Genomic DNA, 21363 nt, shown 5'->3' with positions numbered 1-21363 from the left:
ATGTTTGTTACATAAATTAGATAAATGTTATTTATAATTAGCTTATTCTCCTCCCAATACAAATTTTCCTACCAATGAACTCGCTCACTATGACCCATTCATGAGAGCCAAGACTCGTATCCGGCAGATCAGGTATGATGCTGGCTTGCTCTTGATTTCATTCAGAATAATGGGTATGTAAAAACAATGGATAAGTTGTGAACATAGTGTTAGTATCGAGTTTTCCAAGTGTGTTCAGCGTTAGATATTATGGAAATCTTTGCCATGTCATTACTCCACTATTGCTAGTTTGTTAGTTGCGATGTTGTTATTTACACCAGTGTTAGATATTATGGAACCTGGTAGTTTTATTTAATTGTCCCCAGTTTCATTAGTTGGTGTCGTTATTTTGATTAGCTGTTCAGCATCAGTTAGATACTGTGGGCATTCACTGTGTTTCCGTAGCAAATGTGATTAGCAATTGTTAGAAACTTTGCGATCGCACAACCATTCTATTTAGCAATGAGCAAGTTGTCTAGCCATGCTCTCATTCCAGTCTGCTCTCTCCCCTACAGAAGGCGCTTCCAGTGACGTGGCCCTCCATCCCCATTGACCCCCTGTGAGAACTTCACAGTTGGAGGGGGGCTATGGAGCCAGTCTGCCACGCGGACTGCCTATGCTTCTGTCCCTACATTTCCTCGGCCTCACCGAGACCTGGATCACACCTGATAACAACCCAATCCCACTGCCCTTTCATCCTAATTCTCCTTCTCTCACACCCCCTGGCCATCTGGTTGTGGTGGTGGTACTGGTTTGTTGATCTCCCCCTCCTGAAAATTCTGTGTTCCCCCTCATTGACCTATCCCAATCCACTTTTGAATACCACTGTTTATTTCAATCACCCACCCTATCAACCTCTATAATGTTTTTGTTTATTGTCCTCCAGGGCCCCTGGGAAGTTTTCTCGATGAGCTTGACACCCTACTTTGACTGGGCCACTTTGATGTTTGATATTTCTATTTCATGAAGTAAATTACATGGCAATTTCAAAAATGTGTCTTGTGTTTACTCAGGCTCCCTTTGTCTGTTGCATCTTATCTACAGATCTAAAAAAAGAATAGAAAGACTGCTAACTGCCTACAGGAAGTGTTTGTAATCTGCTAGAGGTGTTGCTGTCTGACAAGGTAGCGAACCTGTTGTACATGCTGCGTTTACTGTACAATTTAGTTTTTTCAATCTGTTAAATTCAGCAAATAAAATGCCCATTAAAATGTATAAAATGTTGACCATCAAAAAAAAGTTTTTTCTGAAACAAGATAATGTATTTCTACTAGTTGACAAAGTAAAAAGAAAATGCACTTTCACCAGGGGTACACTTACCACTGTATATACCTGCATGTACTGACTACATGCGTACAGGTGCGTGTGTGTGTATGTGTGTGTGTGTGTGTGTCTCTTAGAGCAGGCCCAAGTAGCACAAACAACATGGCTTCATGGTTGTTTCTTGTAAACAAAGTATAGTTGACAATTTTTACTAATATGTTACTGTGCCACAAACTACTGACTGCATGTTCACACTGACTACCTACTGTGTGTGCATTATCATGTGGTAGTGTTGACTACCACTTTCCAATTCTGGATTCTATTTCTCTATAGAAGGTTGCCAGTTCAATTTCACCTTTCAAACTTCATACAGTGTTCTGATCATATTTCTTTTAACACTGAGAGTTCATGGGGGTTCGGGTTAGGATTAGGGTTTGGGTTAGAGATGAAAATGGGACTAAAAGCAACTGAAACCTCACCCAGGGCCTAACGACACTGCCATATTCTGGTTTAATAAAGCAATTAATTCTTGTTTCCTGAAAATATTAACACAGTTCCATTTTCATTCTAAAATGTTTGTTACATAAATTAGATAAATGTTATTTATAATTAGCTTATTCTCCTCCCAATACAAATTTTCCTACCAATGAACTCGCTCACTATGACCCATTCATGAGAGCCAAGACTCGTATCCGGCAGATCAGGTATGATGCTGGCTTGCTCTTGATTTCATTCAGAATAATGGGTATGTAAAAACAATGGATAAGTTGTGAACATAGTGTTAGTATCGAGTTTTCCAAGTGTGTTCAGCGTTAGATATTATGGAAATCTTTGCCATGTCATTACTCCACTATTGCTAGTTTGTTAGTTGCGATGTTGTTATTTACACCAGTGTTAGATATTATGGAACCTGGTAGTTTTATTTAATTGTCCCCAGTTTCATTAGTTGGTGTCGTTATTTTGATTAGCTGTTCAGCATCAGTTAGATACTGTGGGCATTCACTGTGTTTCCGTAGCAAATGTGATTAGCAATTGTTAGAAACTTTGCGATCGCACAACCATTCTATTTAGCAATGAGCAAGTTGTCTAGCCATGCTCTCATTCCAGTCTGCTCTCTCCCCTACAGAAGGCGCTTCCAGTGACGTGGCCCTCCATCCCCATTGACCCCCTGTGAGAACTTCACAGTTGGAGGGGGGCTATGGAGCCAGTCTGCCACGCGGACTGCCTATGCTTCTGTCCCTACATTTCCTCGGCCTCACCGAGACCTGGATCACACCTGATAACAACCCAATCCCACTGCCCTTTCATCCTAATTCTCCTTCTCTCACACCCCCTGGCCATCTGGTTGTGGTGGTGGTACTGGTTTGTTGATCTCCCCCTCCTGAAAATTCTGTGTTCCCCCTCATTGACCTATCCCAATCCACTTTTGAATACCACTGTTTATTTCAATCACCCACCCTATCAACCTCTATAATGTTTTTGTTTATTGTCCTCCAGGGCCCCTGGGAAGTTTTCTCGATGAGCTTGACACCCTACTCAGCTCGTTCCCCAAGGACGGCACACTGCAGATCCTCCTGGGAGAGTTCAACATCCACCTGGACGCCTCCCAGTCTGCTGCCTTCCTACCATTACTCCACTCCTTGCAGCATACTTCCCCAACCCACAAGGCAGGAAACCTTCTTGAGCTGATCTTTGTAATAAACTGCTCCTCTTCTAACCCCACTGTTACCCGTCTATATATGTCTGAACACCGCTTCCTTTCACTCCTCCCGCTCCTCCTGCTTCTCTCCCTCCTCTTGAAACCTTCTCCAATCTCCCCACTGACTCTGCATCTGCCACCATGCTTTCCTCTCTCCTCGGCACTTGTCTCTATGTCTTCTTGTCTCTAGGCCTGCTCAATCTTCCCCTCCCAGCCCATGGATGTTTGACACTCTAAATACCCCCAGGGCCAGCCTCCGTGCAGGTGACAGGAAATGGGAGAAATCCAAGGAGCCAACCGACCTTTCTTCCTAACAGTCTCTCCTGGCGGCATTCTCTTCTGCTATCACCACCACCAAGGTAGATTACTATCAAACCATAATTCATACTTTTCTCTATTTTTTCTTCACACCTCAGCACACTGCTCCCACCATCTCAGACCTCCCTCAATGCTGATGACTTTGCAGTGTTCTTCGATGAAAAGATTGCAGACATCCACAGCACCTTCACGACCTCCACTGCCCCCTCTACCTGCCTCCTCACTGTCCCTGCTTCCCTCTCTGAGCCTGCTCCCTGTTTATACTCTTTCTCTCCCCTCACAGACACTGATTTTTCTCAACTCCTGCTCTGCCACCGCCCTACCACTTGTGCCCTTCACCCTATCCCCTCATCTCTCCTTCAAGCTATCACAACTGACATCCTCCTATTTCTCACCTCCCTTGTGGATCTTGTCTTCTGGATGTTTCCCCTCATCCTTCAAGAGGGCCTACATCACTCAACTCTTGAAAAAACCCACTCTGGACACCTCCACTATGCAGAACTACCGTCCAGTATTTCTTCTTCCTATTCTATCCAAACCACTTGAACTAGCTGCCTCTAACCAACTCTGCCACTGTTATACTGATGACACAACTCTTTATCTCCTTTCCCTCATCTGACACATAGGTCTCTACCAGTATCTCCGCCTGATGAGACACATCCAGAGCTAGATGGACAACCACCATCTAAAACTCAACCCAGGTAATAAGGGGCTAATCTTCATCCCTGCTCTAACCTCTCCCTTTTCTGATTGTTCCATTTCACTAGGGGACACTTCAGTGACCTCATCTCCCACTGCAAGGAACCTCCATGGAGGTTCTTCCTGTTCAACATCCGGAGAAACCGCCCCTTCCTCAGCGCCCACTCAACTCAGCTCCTTGTTCAAGCAATGGTCCTGTCCCGCCTGGACTCCTGCAACTCTCTGCTGGCTGGCCTTCTGGTATCTGGCATCAGACCCCTCCAACTGATCCAGAGCATTGCGGCTCCTCTGGTCACCCCCCTGCTCACCAACCTCCAATGGCTGCTTGTTCGGCTTGCATCAAATTTAAAACATTGGTGCTTGCATACCTGGCAGTTAAGGGATCAACCCCAGCATACATCCAAAAGCTAATCAGACCCTATACACCTGCCAGACCTGTCACTTCAGTTATGTCTGGACGCCTGGCACCTCCCCCTCCTCGCACCTGCACTTGTCGGTCACAACTACTGTCTGTTCTGGCCCCACGGTGGTGGAATGACCTTCCCATGCATGTCAGAACAGCACAACACTTTCAAGCACAGACTGAAAACAACTCTTCAGGTTGCACCTGTCTCTCCTAACCTCACTGTTATAATTAGTCATGCAAGCTATGTGTATGCTATTGGTTATAATTGCACTTATATATCGTTATTCTCATATTCTAGCAGCCAACCATGGTATGCTACTTGGAAAGTAGATTTATTCTTCAAGGGTTCAAGTTTTATCTCTGTGATCACTCTAGGATTTGGAACAGTACGTTCCTCTAGGGTCTTCAATGCACTTGTACCTGGTTCTGATTTGTAATTTATTTTATGTCGCTCTGGATAAGATCATCTGCTAAATGACAATAATATAATGTAGTGTTCCCACCCACAGAGAGGGGGACCTATAGGACATTGGACAACAGCTGTAGGAAGGAACAGGAACATTCCCTCCTACAGACTGGGAGGCCTACAGGACTCACCTAAGGGTGATGAACAATCAGTTCATGTGTTGGCATGTAGGGGTTGTCAAAGTGGGTATGGTGCTTGACTGCAGCTCTTGGGCCCTTAAGCAAGGCCCTTCACCCCACCTTCATCAAATCAATGGTAAGTCGCTTTGGATGAAAGCACCAGCTAAATAACTGTTCGTGTTAAATCATTGAACCAGACAGAACTTGCTGTAGTAGGTGACTTCAGAGAATGGACAAGTATGACTTTCAATAATGACCCAGATGTACAGTGGGGTCCACCAGTGAGATCAGGTGATTGTGGATTGGCAGCACTCCTTTCTCTTCTTTGGTTTTCAAAGCTTTGAAGTAACTTATAATTTTCCTAAATACGAAAACTTTCTGTTTATCTTCGTCATTATATGAAAAAACCTCCCAGATTTCAATGTGGTCTCACACATTTCGACCCCACTGTATGTCTTAAAAAATGACCAGCAGGGTTTGATATGAAGTGATCAAACATGGGCACAAAAAAAACTGAGCCCTCCCTTACTGTGAGTGACACAATCACCAATAGCCTTGCACTAGAACAGTGCCTGAGCAGGTTGAGCCTTTAAACTTTCAGCCGCAGAGTATGATTTAGGAAAATTCCACTGCACAATGTTTTTAAGATTAAACATCTCATAAGAATCTCATAAACTACTGGGCCAATTTGCAATTTGTTACTATGCGACGGCGGCCTGTAGCGTAGTGGTTAAGGTAAACAACTGGGACCCGCAAGGTCGGGGGTTCGATCCCCGGTCTAGCCACAATAAGATCCACACAGCCGCTGGGCCCTTGAGCAAGGCCCTTAACCCTGCATTGCTCCAGGGGAGGATTGTCTCCTGCTTAGTCTAATCAACTGTACGTTGCTAAGAGCGTCTGCCAAATGCCATTAATGTAATGTTAATAACACCCCTCTCCCTCCAATCTTACTTTTCAAATGATGTAATTATTTTGTGAGGATATGCTCCCTCAGGTCATGGTGACCCATCATTCAGAAGTAGATAAAAATCTGTGACACACACCTCTGTAGTGACATACTGCCTTCATAGCAAGAGGAAGTCAATGAAGGTGAGATGACCCTGAGAAATATTGAGGGATTCTTAGACTTTCATGACTGGACAACTTCTTGAACTCATTACTTTCAATTACCTGTAGTGATTGTTACACCAGCAATAGAATGCTCAGTTAAAAGCATTCTTATCAGATATTTGTGATTGAACTCCTTAAAGGGTTATTATACTATGGGGCATATTATATACAGTAAAAAAAAAAAAAAAAAATACTATATGGTTGTCTCACATTAAACCAGGGGATCATTTCAGAGAATGAACTAATACACATTCATGACAACTTCACTTCTCAACCTTACCAGTGAGGAAGTTTCTCCAGAATAGGGTCTTAATATTTAAATTGACTGATGCAGAATGGTCAGTGAAATAGCATATGCAAGGTGAGGCTAATTTAACTGTTTATTGTTGGTTTAAACGTGTTTAAGCGTGGATGAGAAACGTAAAGTTAGACGATAAATTATTAGCACAAGAAACCAGTCATTTTTGCAACATGTTCCAATAATAAAATAAATGCATTCGTTTGTGCTTTAGTTTGTGCTTATTGTGCTGTGCTTGTCAGTCAGTTTTTTCTAATGTTTTTTTGATGCTGGTTATCTATTTTGATTCCAGCCTACACAAACCCATGTACATTTTTCTGTTTAACTTGGCAGTAAATGGACTGATAGGAAGCTCTGCTGTCTGGCCAAAGATTATGGAAAACCTTCTCTCAGACAGTCAAATGGTCTCTTTTGCAGCTTGTCTAGTTCAGGTGTTTTTTGTTAATTTCTATGCAACTTCTGCATATAGCACCTTAACAGCGATGGCCTACGACCGATACATCTCCATTTGCAAGCCTTTGCAGTACCACACCATCATGACCCCCAGTAAAGTAAAAACACTGTTGACCATGGCTAACACTGTCCCTCTCTTCTGTACATCTGTTCAAGTCAACCTGACTTCTAAATTGCAACTATGCAAGTTCTCCATTCACAAACTGTTCTGTGACAACCTGGCAGTCCTTAACCTCTCCTGTGTGAGAAGTGCTCTTGTTAATCTGTATGCCGCATTTGGTACTACAATCTTAATAGTTTTCCCTTTTATTATTGTGCTGGTCTCATATGCAAAGATCCTCACTGTCAGTCTGAAAGCCTCAAAAGATGCACAAAAGAAAGCACTCAGCACATGTTCTCCTCATTTAATCACCTTCATGAATTTTTCTCTAGCTATTTTCTTTTCTGTGATTTATAACCGAATAAACGTTTACCTCCCAGGAGATATTAATATATTCATGACCGTACATTTCATTTTGACTCCTCCTCTCCTGAATCCAATCATATATGGGATCAGAACAAAGGAAATCAGGAAGTGTGTTTTGAAATTATTGGGGAAAACAAGAGACTCAGATTTCAGATCCCAAATGCAGCCAGCTATTATCCATAGAGGTGTTTGACTGCAGTCCAAGACAATTCAAGTATTTTCACTGACCACATTTGAAGTCTTGTAAATAAAAGAAGAGTTTTTATTGCAATGATTCCATTGCAGAGACTGAGGAGCCCGAGCTGACTACATCTCCAACTATTGGCCATGTCTGTGCCGCAGGAAATTTCCTAGAAGGCAAGGCAGAAAAACTGCTATTTGCTGTTTTTATTTGCATTAAAAATATACAGTGCAGTCTGTAAGTATGTGGACAGTGGTACAGTTTTTGCTCTGTACTCAAGCAGATGTACCCCATCCCTCCCTACCTCCCTGTGAACCTTAATTGTTGTCTCTGTGACTTGCTTTGTGTATCGGTATTTTTAGTTGGCTAGGTAAGCAGTGTTTGGATAGTTAACTTTGGTGACTTTTGCTCTGTTTGTTTGTTTGTTTGTTCAAAAAAAAAAAAAAAAAAAAAGCCCCTTGTCCTTATCTTTGTTGTACAGGTAGCAGTTGAAATTGTACTTACCTCTAGGGTCTTTCAGCGAACTTATCCCTGGTTATGGGTATGCACTTTGTTGTACGTCGCTCTGGATAAGAGCGTCTGCCAAATGCCAATAATGTAATGTAATGTAATTTGATTTGAAATGAAACCATAAGAATATACATTGGGGATGTACAGTGCAGGGAAGAAGTATATGTCCCATTCCTAATTTCCTGTATTGTTGCATATTTCTTGCTGAATGATTTCAGACCTTTAGACAAAATGTAATATGTGCTTTGTACCTGATTAAGCAGAAAACACATTTAGAAAATTTTGTATTTACTTCAAGAAAGAATTTAACACCCATATCGCTCCCTTAAACTTAATTACTGGTTGCACCACCTTCAGAAGCAATAATTACAACTTTTCATTCCGAATTTTAACCCAGTCTTCTTTTAATTTTTTAATTCAGACACAAATGTGCTCATTTTCAAGCATGACTGCTCATTTCTGGGACCTGCCACACAATATCTATTGGGTTCATGACTTGGACTGGGCCACTTTGTTTGAAAACTCAGGTTCCCTTTGTCTGCTGCATTTTATCTACAGATCTAAAACCATTCCGTGTGAAAAATATGCAGTAATTGAGGAAATCAGAAAGTGTGCAAATACTTTTTCAGGGTACTGGTATTGGAATGAAACATTGAGGACTCATGAGAATGGCCTTACAAGTCCCAGACGCAGAAAGTCAGCGGGGTAATTTGAAACAAGCAGTGTGTGCAATAATTCCTAAGAATATATAATAATTAAAAGGGTTCTGCAATGAAGTGTGGGGGAAAAGTCCAACGGGAAGAGAAAGACTGCTTACTGGCTACAGGAAATGTTTGTAATCTTACCATTTAGTCTTTTAAATCTGTTAAATTCAGCAAATAAAAATTATTGCCCAATAAAATGGCAAAAGTTTTTTCCCTCAACAAGATGTGAAAATGTATTTCTACTAGTTGATAAAGTCAACAAATTTGACCAGGGGTACACTAACCACTGTATATACCTGCATGAACTGACTACATGCGTACAGGTGTGCGTGTGTGTGTGTGTGTGTGTGTGTGTGTCTTAGAGCATCCCAAGAAGCACAAACAACATGGCCTTATGGTTGTTTCTTGTAAATAATGTATAGTTGTCAATGTCTGCTAATATGTTACTGTGCCACACAGTGCCACACAGTGTATGTTCACACTGACTACCTGCTGTGTGTGCATTATCATGTGGTAGTGTTGACTGCCACTTTCCAATTCTGGATTATATTTGTCTATAAAAAGTTGGCAGTTTAATTTAACTTTCAAACTTCATATAGTGCTCTGATCATATTTTTTTTAACATTTAGAATTATTGAGATGTGGGTTCAGGTTAGAATTAGGGTAAGGGCTAGAGAATAAAATGGGCCTAAAAGTAGCTGAGCTCCCTTACCCTGGGCCTAATGGTTCTGGCACATTCCAGTTTTGATCGGAGACTGTGGGGCCCACCCTGAACCGGGTGAGCCATCCAGTGCCCCAATAATTTAACCCTCGGGGGACGCGATCAGATCAACTTTCCTTTCTATTTGGATGATTAACTTGAGATATTACCATACAGATGCAACGAACATATTGACAGAAACCTTAGAATCTTGACTTCGCAATGCAACGTTTTAAATGAGATGAATAAGACCACTGCGATTTCGTGATCTTTACTCATTAATATGTGAGTTTCGCTCCATGCGAATTCGGCCCATTTCATTCAAAGTGAAAAAGGGGGAGATTAATAATTATCTTACAGGGGAGGGGCGATGCCGCAAACCACGATAAAATGACATACAAAAGCATAGGCTATTCGCTTCTTTTGAGGTAAACTTGTTTCATTAAGGAAAATGGCACAAATGACTGGACGTCATGAGTAAGTGCATTTCTTCCGTGTGTACTGCAGCTTCGTTTAATTATTTAGCGTTTGTTAATTCCCACACTCTCACCATTGCATCTGAATATATAATGAATATATGATGTGTAGTGGCGTAACCAGGATTCTAAAACTGGCTGTCGTCGCACAATCAATATTAGCATACTGTATCTACGTTTGAGGAAAAAGCAGAAATAACTGAGGCTAAACAGACCAACTCCAAGACCAAGTGTATTTCTTACGATCACATTGGTAAATGCGTGTGCCGTATTGCAACTTCTCTCTGTGTTCGTCTGAATTGTAATGCGCGTTTGTAAGTTACCACTAAAATAATACCTCTGCATTTTTGCAAGACTTGCATACTCTGCATTCCACAGTGTTGTTTTTTCCCAATGTCCATCCTGCAAAGAGTGTGATGCCCCCTTAAGCTTGCAGCTAAATATTAACTGTTTTGCAAAATGCCATGCGCGTGTTTGTGAATGGCATCTTCATTGTATGTAGTTTGTGTTGTGATTTCAATAAAAACATTTTTTTATTTGTTTCTGTCTTCTAAATTGCTCATTGAGTATTGGTTTGTCTTAGAGGTAGGGAGGGGTCAGGCCAGGTGTGAAAAGCCTACTTACCAGGCAGGACCGCATACCACATAAATATTAATTGAAGAAAGGCCATTAGCCCTCCCATTGTCAACTGCTGCTGAAAATAGTAGTGACAAGGCTACGTTTTTTAAATTTATTTTATATTTATAATTGGATTTGCTACAATATTTTGTCATCTTTTGATACCCAAGATCTAGATTAACACATTTCTGTGATTTCATTCAAATTGATTATTATGTGTTTTTACAGCATTCATGTGCATTTTCAAAACTACTATTTACAAGTTGTGTGATTCTAGAGCAATTTACAACCAACATATGATTCTGACCTACTTACTGTTGCCATATTGTTGTTGCTGAGTTTGTGCTGAAAACAAGGATATGAAACACTTTGGAATCACTGTATATAAAGTTGATTAAAATGACACAAATGTCAGAGCATGGCACAGTCACCAGTTTTCCTCATTTTGCCCTCAGACCCCAGAGGATTAAACAATTTAACAACACCCATTTAAAAAAAAAAAGAGTCAGTCCTCACCTATTTAGGTAGGGATCTACAGTTCTTAAGACTTTATATCTCTAAGAAATTTTTCCACTACATTGTTAATCACAACTCAGCACATCATTGGATTGATGGACACCAGAAGTCATTCATTCCAATGAAGAATGGTTAAAAAACAGTTACAGACCTTAGTTGGTGTTGTTATTTTGATGAGCTGTTCAGTATCAGTTGGCGTGGACGTAATGTAAATATATTCAATGTCCCCAGAGACTCTCACGTCACCCCCCTGCTCACCGACCTCCACTGGCTGCCTATTATGGCTTGCATCAAATTTAAAACATTGGTGCTTGCATACCAGGCAGTTAAAGGATCAGTAAGGCCCCAGCATACATCCAACAGCTAATCAGACCCTATACACCTGCTACACCTGTACATTCAGCTATGTCTGGATGCCTGGCGCCTCCCCCTCGTCGCACCTGCACTTCTCAGTCACGACAACTGTCGGTTCTGGCCCCACAGCGGTGGAATGACCTTCCTGTGGACGTCAAAACAGCAGAGTCTTTGACCACTTTCAAGCACAGACTGAAAACAACTCTTCCAACTGCATCTGTCCCTCCCTACCTCACTTTTATAATTGACCCTGAGAAATATTGAGGGATTCTTAGACTTCCATGTCTGACGAGTTTGGGTTGAACTGTTTTACATTTCAGGTTCAGATTCAGGTTTCTTTTGTTGTTGTGTGTTTCAAAATTCTAGGTTTGTGTTCTTGAACTCATTACTTTCAATTACCTGTAGTGACTGTTACGCCAGCATTAGAATGCTCAGTTCAGAGCATTCTAATTAGATATTTGTGATTGCACTCCTTAATTAAGTGGTATGGAATGGTTACCACATTTATTTTCACAAAAGACAGACACAAACTTCAAATGAATGTATTTTTAATGGAACTATGTTTCAAAACAGTAGTTTATTGGTTGCTAAGCAGTGGTATTGCGAACGTTAACTTGCAATAATGTATCCCCACTGCACAAACGTTAGCTAAGCAATGCTATTGCAATAATGTATCCCCACTGCTTGCTAATGTATGTTACACCAGACGATACTGACACTGACAAAGTCATTTGTCTTTGTTGTAGACGTTTATCTGGATAACTTGCAGTCATTTAAATAACTCATGGCGTCGTTATGAGTCATCATTTGCTTTGCTGGGGTTTGGTGGTCTTGCTGGTATTTTGATCCAAGTTTTATTTTTTTGTTTTATCTTTCCAAATCAAGAAGTCAAAGGACATTTTAAAATCACTCATTTTGTTTTACTTTGGTAGGCTATTAGCGGCGAGATGATGATAATATTAAGTTACGTTCATTTCAGCAACAAAGTAGATAACGGTAATATTAAAAGATGTGTGAACACTCCATTTAGCCATAAGTATATCTTGTAACCACGTAGATATTGGCTCGGCTGGAATGCAAACTGGCCTTCTGGTATCTGGCATCAGACCCCTCCAACTGATCCAGAGCATTGCGGCTCCTCTGGTCACCCCCCTGCTCACCAACCTCCAATGGCTGCTTGTTCGGCTTGCATCAAATTTAAAACATTGGTGCTTGCATACCTGGCAGTTAAGGGATCAACCCCAGCATACATCCAAAAGCTAATCAGACCCTATACACCTGCCAGACCTGTCACTTCAGTTATGTCTGGACGCCTGGCACCTCCCCCTCCTCGCACCTGCACTTGTCGGTCACAACTACTGTCTGTTCTGGCCCCACGGTGGTGGAATGACCTTCCCATGCATGTCAGAACAGCACAACACTTTCAAGCACAGACTGAAAACAACTCTTCAGGTTGCACCTGTCTCTCCTAACCTCACTGTTATAATTAGTCATGCAAGCTATGTGTATGCTATTGGTTATAATTGCACTTATATATCGTTATTCTCATATTCTAGCAGCCAACCATGGTATGCTACTTGGAAAGTAGATTTATTCTTCAAGGGTTCAAGTTTTATCTCTGTGATCACTCTAGGATTTGGAACAGTACGTTCCTCTAGGGTCTTCAATGCACTTGTACCTGGTTCTGATTTGTAATTTATTTTATGTCGCTCTGGATAAGATCATCTGCTAAATGACAATAATATAATGTAGTGTTCCCACCCACAGAGAGGGGGACCTATAGGACATTGGACAACAGCTGTAGGAAGGAACAGGAACATTCCCTCCTACAGACTGGGAGGCCTACAGGACTCACCTAAGGGTGATGAACAATCAGTTCATGTGTTGGCATGTAGGGGTTGTCAAAGTGGGTATGGTGCTTGACTGCAGCTCTTGGGCCCTTAAGCAAGGCCCTTCACCCCACCTTCATCAAATCAATGGTAAGTCGCTTTGGATGAAAGCACCAGCTAAATAACTGTTCGTGTTAAATCATTGAACCAGACAGAACTTGCTGTAGTAGGTGACTTCAGAGAATGGACAAGTATGACTTTCAATAATGACCCAGATGTACAGTGGGGTCCACCAGTGAGATCAGGTGATTGTGGATTGGCAGCACTCCTTTCTCTTCTTTGGTTTTCAAAGCTTTGAAGTAACTTAAAATTGTCCTAAATACGAAAACGTTCTGTTTATCTTCGTCATTATATGAAAAAACCTCCCAGATTTCAATGTGGTCTCACACTTTTCGACCCCACTGTATATCTTAAAAAATGACCAGCAGGGTTTGATATGAAGTGATGAAACATGGGCACAAAAAAAAGAGTCCCCCCTTAATGTGAGTGACACAATCACCAATAGCCTCCCAGTCTGGGATCAAATCCAGAAGTCCTTGTACTAGAACCGTGCCTGAGCAGGTTGAGCCTTTAAACTTTCAGCCGCAGAGTATGACACTGGATAGGAAAATTCCACTGCACAATGTTTTTAAGACATCTCATAAGAATCTCATAAACTACTGGGCCAATTTGTAATTTGTTAATATGCGGCGGCGGCCTGTAGCGTAGTGGTTAAGGTAAACAACTGGGACCCGCAAGGTCGGCGGTGCGATCCCTGGTCTAGCCACAATAGGATCCGCACAGCCGTTGGGCCCTTGAGCAAGGCCTTTAACCCTACATTGCTCCAGGGGAGGATTGTCTCCTGCTTAGTCTAATCAACTGTACGTTGCTCTGGATAAGAGCGTCTGCCAAATGCCATTAATGTAATGTTAATAACACTCCCCAAACCCCTCTCCCTCCAATCTTATGTTTCAAATGATGTAATTATTTTGTGAGGATATGCTCCCTCAGGTCATGGTGACCCATCATTCAGAAGTAGATAAAAATCTGTGACACATACCTCTGTAGTGACATACTGCCTTCATAGCAAGAGGGAGTCAATGAAGGTGAGATGACCCTGAGAAATATTGCGGGATTCTTAGACTTTCATGTCTGGACAACTTTGGGTTCTTGAACTCATTACTTTCAATTACCTGTAGTGATTGTTACACCAGCAATAGAATGCTCAGTTAAAAGCATTCTTATCAGATATTTGTGATTGCACTCCTTAAAGGGTTATTATACCATGGGACATATTACATACAGTAAAAAAAGGTTAATATACTATATGCTATTTTATTAACAGTAAAAAGTTGAATATACTATAAGGTATAAGGTATAGTATATACAGAAAAAATATTAATATACTATATGTTTGTCTCACATTAAACCAGGGGAACATTTCAGAGAATTAACTAATACACATTTATGACAACTTCATTTCTCAACCTTACCAGGGAGGAAGTTTCTCCAGAATAGGGTCTTAATATTTAAATAGATTGATTGCAGAATGGTCAGTGAAATAGCATATGCAAGGTGAGGCTAATTTAACTGTTTATTGTTGGTTTAAATGTATTTAAGCGTGGATGAGAAACGTAAGGATAGACAATAAATTGTTAGCACAAGAAACCAGTCATTTTTACAACATGTTCCAATAATAAAATAAATGCATTCGTTTGTGTTTTACTTTGTGCTAATTGTGCTGTGCTAAAAAAAAATGGTGCTAAAAGTCTAATTTCTTACAGTTTAATTCCTCACAGGACAGAAGCACTGTGAAAATGAACCATTCCATTTCTGAAGTCACTTTGATATTCACAATATATGGATCAGCCAAACCTCTAAATGTTTTATTTTTTACTTTGACCATTTTGGTGTACATTTTGCAAGTTTTTTCTAATGTTTTTCTGATGCTGGTTATCTATTTTGATTCCAGCCTACACAAACCCATGTACATTTTTCTGTTTAACTTGGCATTAAATGGACTGATAGGAAGCTCTGCTATCTGGCCAAAAGTCATGGAAAACCTACTTTCAGACAGTCAAATGGGCTCTTTTACAGCTTGCCTAGTTCAGATCTTTTTTATAAATTTCTATGCAAGTTCTGCATATAGCACCTTAACAGTGATGGCCTACGACCGGTATGTCTCCATTTGCAAGCCTTTGCAGTACCACACCATCATGACACCTGGAAAAGTGAAAGCACTGTTGACTGTGGCCAACATTGTCCCTCTGTTTTCTCTACCTGTTCAAGTGTATCTGACTTCTACTCTGCAACTCTGCAGGTTCTCCATTCAAAAGCTGTACTGTGACAACCTCACACTCATTAGCCTCTCCTGTGTGAAAAGTGCTCTGTTTAATCTGTATGGCGTATTTGGTACTACAATCTTAATAGTTTTCCCTTTTATTATTGTGCTGGTCTCATATGCAAAGATCCTCACTATCAGTCTGAAAGCCTCAAAAGATTCACAAAAGAAAGCACTCAGCACATGTTCTCCTCATTTAATCACCTTCATGAATTTTTCCCTGGTTATTTTCTTCTCTGTGATTTATAACCGAATAAATGTTTACATCCCAGCAGATATTAATATATTCATGTCTATACATTTCATTTTGACCCCTCCACTCCTGAATCCAATCATATATGGGATCAGAACTAAGGAAATCAGGAAAAGTGTTTCAAAACTATTGTGGAAAAGAGATTTTTTACACCTGGGTTTCAGATCCCAAATGCATTTGACATTTGATTTGAAATGAAATAATAGAAATATAGGGATGTACAGTGCTGTGAAGAAGTATTTGCCCCATTGCTAATTTCCTGTATTGTTGCATATTTCTCACACTGAATGATTTCTGTCCTTTAGACAAAATGTAATATTTTGTGTAAACTTCATTACTGGTTGCACCACCTTCCGCAGCAATAATTACAGGTTTTAATTTGGAATTTTAGCCCAGTCTTCTTTGGTTAATTTCTTAATTCAGACAAAAATCTGCTCATTCTCAAGCATGAACTGCTCATTCCTGCTATTGCCACAAAATTTGGGTTCAAGGTTCAGGACTTTGACTGGGCCACTTTGATGTTTGATTTTTTTTTTCATTAAACAAATTAAAAGTGTCATTTAAAAAATGTGTTTTGTGTTTACTCAGGTTCCATTTGTATGTTGCATTTTATCTATAGATCTAAAACCATTCAGTGTGACAAATATGCAGTTATTGAGGAAATCTGGAAACTTTTACAGGGCAATGTATAGGAATGAAACATTAAGGACTCATTAGAATGGCCCTACAAGTCCCAGACTTGGAAAGTCAGTGGGGTAATTTCAAACAAGCAGTGCATGCAATAAGTCCTAAGAATATATCATAATTAAAAGAGTTCTCCAAGGAAGAGTGGGGGAAAAGGCTATCGGGAATGGAAAGACTGCTAACTGGCTAGATTAAATGTTTTCATCTTTAAATTCTGCTTGAGGTGTTGCTAAGTACTATCTGACAGGGTAGCAAACCTGTTGCACATGCTGCATTTACTGTACCATTTAGTTTTTTCAGCAAATAAAAAGTAATTGCCCATTAAAATGTAGAAAATGTTGCCCATCAAAAAGTTTTTTCCTTTGTTGTTACCTTTGTTTCTTTTTTCTGCCACTCCCCCAACCCCCCAGACCCCGCTCTAGGGTTGTGGATGCAGCATTGTACATACCATACACCGTCCAAAAGCTTATACTCGCCTCTCCTAGGTACAACAGTTCCCAATCAAACAGAATGAACAAAAAGGATTTTGCCACAGCATAGATTGCAACACTGTGCTATGTGTGGCTGATATAAATGCCTACCCCCACTTTTCCATTGTTTATTAAACTGATTTCTTAAGACAGGAAAGGGTCACCGTATCTTGAAATGGACACCACTCATGTGAAGATTGTATATTTATTCCAGATTTAGTTGCTGATATTGATACTATAATGTGGTATAATTACACAATAAATCATCTTGTTTATTTCATTATTCAGTGAGCAGCGTTTTTCATCACTGCATTAGAATACCTTCAGTTATTCAGTCAGTACCCGCTATTATTGTCACACCTGCCTCCAGTCAAGTCACTTTACACACACTCCCGAACCACACCCATGAACTCTGACACTTTGGAGATTCTCCTGAATATTACATTACATTACATTATTGGCATTTGGCAGACGCTCTTATCCAGAGCGACGTACAGTTGATTAGACTAAGCTGGAGACAATCCTCCCCTGGAGCAATGCAGGGTTAAGGGCCTTGCTCAAGGGCCCAACGGCTGTGCAGATCTTATTGTGGCTGCACCGGGATTAGAACCACCGACCTTGCGTGTCCCAGTCCTTTACCTTAACCACTACGCTACAGGCCGCCCTATTGAAAGCACTTGGACTTTGTTTAATTGCCATGAGTATTTAAACCCTTTGTTTTCGGTTCCTCATTGTGAGGTATTGACATTATTTTGCCGAACCATGTTACTGTGCTCAGCATTATAGTTTATGGTCTCGGTTATTCTAGTTTTGTTGTATTGTTCATGTTTTCATTAGATTACCCTTTTACCTTGGACATTTCTGTAATACACTCTGCACTTGGATCTCAGGTTTAGTCTATGTGTATATGTGTATGTGGCAGCAATTATTTCCACAGGGTCAGTCGCAGTTGCTGTAGCTTCTCAAATCAGCACCTTTTAATCCTCAAAATATCTGCTTGTTTGGAATGCAAGATAAAGTGACCACTGATATAAAGTAAATATAGTGTGCTACATACACCAATCAGCTGCAACATTAAACGCACCTGCTTAAACCAGTTTTTTCATGATTAAAAATGCTTTAAACTGTATAAACTTGTCGATAAACAGTTAATATTTCATTACATGATATGTGTACTTATATAAGCAGATAATCATAAGTGAATTGCATTCAAAAGTAAAATTTTTCAATGAAAATGGAAATCTTGTAAGCTCATTGGGCCGGGGGGTTATTTAAATATGTTATGTTATGTTACATGGTATGTAGTGGTGTTCATGAGCACGTCTTAACAGGTGCTCCAGGACATGTAGAATCTTAAAAAATAAAGACCACCCGCCATATTAAAAAATGCATCCATCTAATCCTACATTAGTTTCACCCTTCTTCCCTCCATTGGAATTACATGGCAATGCATGTGGTGAAACCTATGCAGGGTGTCGTGACCATATAATATATATATTTTTTCTTTCCGTTAAAAAAATAAAAACAAGAATAAAAATAAAAATAAAAACAAGAAAGTAAGACTTATGATCGAGGGTCTGTTTTTAATTTATTTATTAACAGTTATGGTTAGGATTTGGGGAGCTCCATCACAAGATCATTTCAATAGCTACTGACCCACAGGTTAGGTAAATATATGTTTGCTAGCTAGCCACGAGACCAAGCAACCATAAGCTAACTCTACTGTTCAAACTAGCTAATGTTACAGCATGATCGAAGACAGTTACTAGCTAGCTCTGCCTATGTTGCTAGCTATGATAGCTATACTTGTAATTAATGTAGTGGCAGGCAGTGAAAGAGAATGAACAGAGAAGATGTCGAGCCTCATGCCTAGATGTGCTAGCTGTTGATAGCGGCAAATCTGGAGATAACGTGACATTAAGGCAATGTTGTTTTGTAAGCTTGGTGGTGACAACTAGTCTGCTGTTGTTGATTTAATGTATATGCTTTAGAGGACTTAATAACTTTGCCAGCTAGCTAGAAGTTGCCATTATAGCTAAATTGTCCTATTTAACATTGCACAGGTAGCTAGCTAATGCAATTAGCTAGTAATGTTAATGTTACTTTACCACCAAGCCAATATAGACTAGCTAGCTAAGCATAAAAGCATAGAGCTAGCCAGCTATCCCAACCAGACACACTGATAGACATTTGATGGCTAGAATAGCTTTTTATGGTTTAAGGAATGTTTCCGATTTATCCAGGGTCAGACATAATGTTCCTTCGATATTTTGCAAAATCAGATCCTAGAGCAGCAGGGCAACAAAAGCCTGAAGTATACATCGATAGATAGCTAGGGAAGTAACACATTAGTTGGTGTAAAAAATGTTTTTATTTGAGTTGACTAGCTTAATTATAGCTTTGTGAAGTTGTATCACTAGCTACTAGTAACTAACAAGATAGTTAGCTATCAATAGCTAATGTTAGCTGAGCTAACTGCCACCTTGAAAGTGGTCAGAAATAGCCTGTGATGACAAGGAGTGTGTCCCATTAGCTGGAAAGTGCATACTCCTCTACTACAACACTCCACCACTCTGTGCTCCGGAAATATATAGCATATATATATATATATATATATATATATATATATATATATATATATACATATATATATATATATATATATATATATATATATATATATATAACACCCAGAATTATTGATCAGTAATCTCAGTAAAGGAAAGATTTTCCCCTGATAACTGACATATGAAGCGCCATATGGCATAGGCTACGTTTCATTAATGTACAGAAATGTTTCTGAATTAGCGTATGTGGGATGCAACCGACAACAGCCAAGAACATAAAGCTGTTACAGTACATGGTGTTGAGATAAAACACATTGGGATTCTGGGATTATTTTATGGAGCTGGTCAAACTGGTCAACCAGCTGTTTCTAAACCTAGCTCAAGGTGTCTTTTTCAGCAGGGGCTGATATTGGCTTGCGAATATGGACAGGGATGTCATACAAGCAACGAGAAAACAATGATACGGACCAGATCTCATTTGGTTGTAGCCTATCAAGTTAGCAAAGTATGCCTTTGAAGTACACACAAGCTAAATGACACGAAAAACACAGCCTGCTATTCACACTCCATTTTGGCTCCATATTGCTCTGGCAATGTGTAATCCGTATATTCCATTAGGAGCGTGGCTTGCAATTGCGCAATGCCTTACATTATAGAGTCACTGGCTAACAGACAAGCTAACCATTCATTTTCAACGGGGCCTCGTTCTCAAAATATCAATTTTAATAACAACTGGAGCACATAAAAACCCGATTTTAGGAATATCCAACTGTAAAACGCTTTAAAAAGTTTGCAGAAGAGCGCAAAAAAAAAAACTCTTACAAAAATGCTAATATTTTCACAACTCAACTTTAAAAAAAACGGATTTTTATGAGATTTTTTGGGTTAATTGGAATAGCGCGTCTGCCGTACCAAAATATTTTTATGTATATTGGTCCCAGAACGACGAGACTGGCAATTTTCGTGTTTTGCATGCAAGTGTGGCTCTCAACAACCAACAGAAAGTGATTGGAGATTGAGGATTGGAGATTGAGACAACGGCCCTAATCTGTGAGAATAATATCAGTTTCACTGCAGTTCTGAGGTTTAGGGCAATTGCCCCAGCCAGGAGTGAAAATCATGAAGTACACATAATTGCTCAAACAAACACATACATAGAAGGATTTTTTAATTTACAATATAATTATAATGTTAAAGCTCAACAAACCAGATTATCCCTTACCCCCTTTCCATTCTTTACAGTAGCACACATTATATGTCAGAAGTTATTAATACTGCTACAATGAGACCAAGCAAAATACAAATAAAAGCTGGCATTTTACAGTGATTATATTTCAATTTAAAAGTCCACCTCCTTCATATTAGCATAAGCAGTGACATTAGCACATTTAGATTACATACACTGGTACCAGTGGTGACCTCTGACCTGTATGGTGGCTGCCGGATAATCCATAAGCATAAATACTGTTTGTTGGCAGTAAAGTCATTGTAATATGAAAATTATATTTTTTATAACATAGACCGTGGTGGAAATCTTCAAAAACATTAAAAAAAAACTTTCTTGTCCTTTGGGACAAAAGTCTACTGTTGACAAAAGCTACACTCCAAAACAGCAAGACACAGTATGGATCCTTTTACATTTATCTATCCAATCAAATGCAAAACTTTATCTTTCCATCTGTGAAGTATTTTATGAACAGTGTTCACTAACTGATTTTGTCATTGAAGCTGATGCACATTGATTGGACCTAATTCCCACCTCAACCTGACAGTAAACAGAAGATC

The 21363-nt window shown here is 39.9% G+C and overlaps 2 protein-coding genes across 2 annotated transcripts; both read left to right on the top strand.

Moving 5' to 3' along the window:
• The first annotated feature begins 1388 nt into the window (after positions 1-1388).
• Positions 1389-7529, top strand: LOC133107384 (olfactory receptor 4E1-like). Its single transcript, XM_061216375.1, has 6 exons — positions 1389-1398; positions 2800-2911; positions 3418-3564; positions 3946-4020; positions 4087-4258; positions 6660-7529. Exons 1-6 carry the CDS (start codon positions 1389-1391, stop codon positions 7527-7529), a joined length of 1386 nt encoding a protein of 461 aa, XP_061072359.1.
• Positions 7530-15080: 7551 nt separating this feature from the next.
• On the top strand, positions 15081-16055 carry LOC133107382 (olfactory receptor 4E1-like). The gene has a single exon (XM_061216374.1). It carries the CDS (start codon positions 15081-15083, stop codon positions 16053-16055), a length of 975 nt encoding a protein of 324 aa, XP_061072358.1.
• The last annotated feature ends 5308 nt before the right edge of the window (positions 16056-21363 follow it).

The sequence above is a fragment of the Conger conger genome, chromosome 13 (assembly GCF_963514075.1).
Source record: "Conger conger chromosome 13, fConCon1.1, whole genome shotgun sequence".
NCBI lineage: Eukaryota > Metazoa > Chordata > Actinopteri > Anguilliformes > Congridae > Conger > Conger conger.
This window is presented reverse-complemented; position numbering and strand designations above follow the sequence as displayed.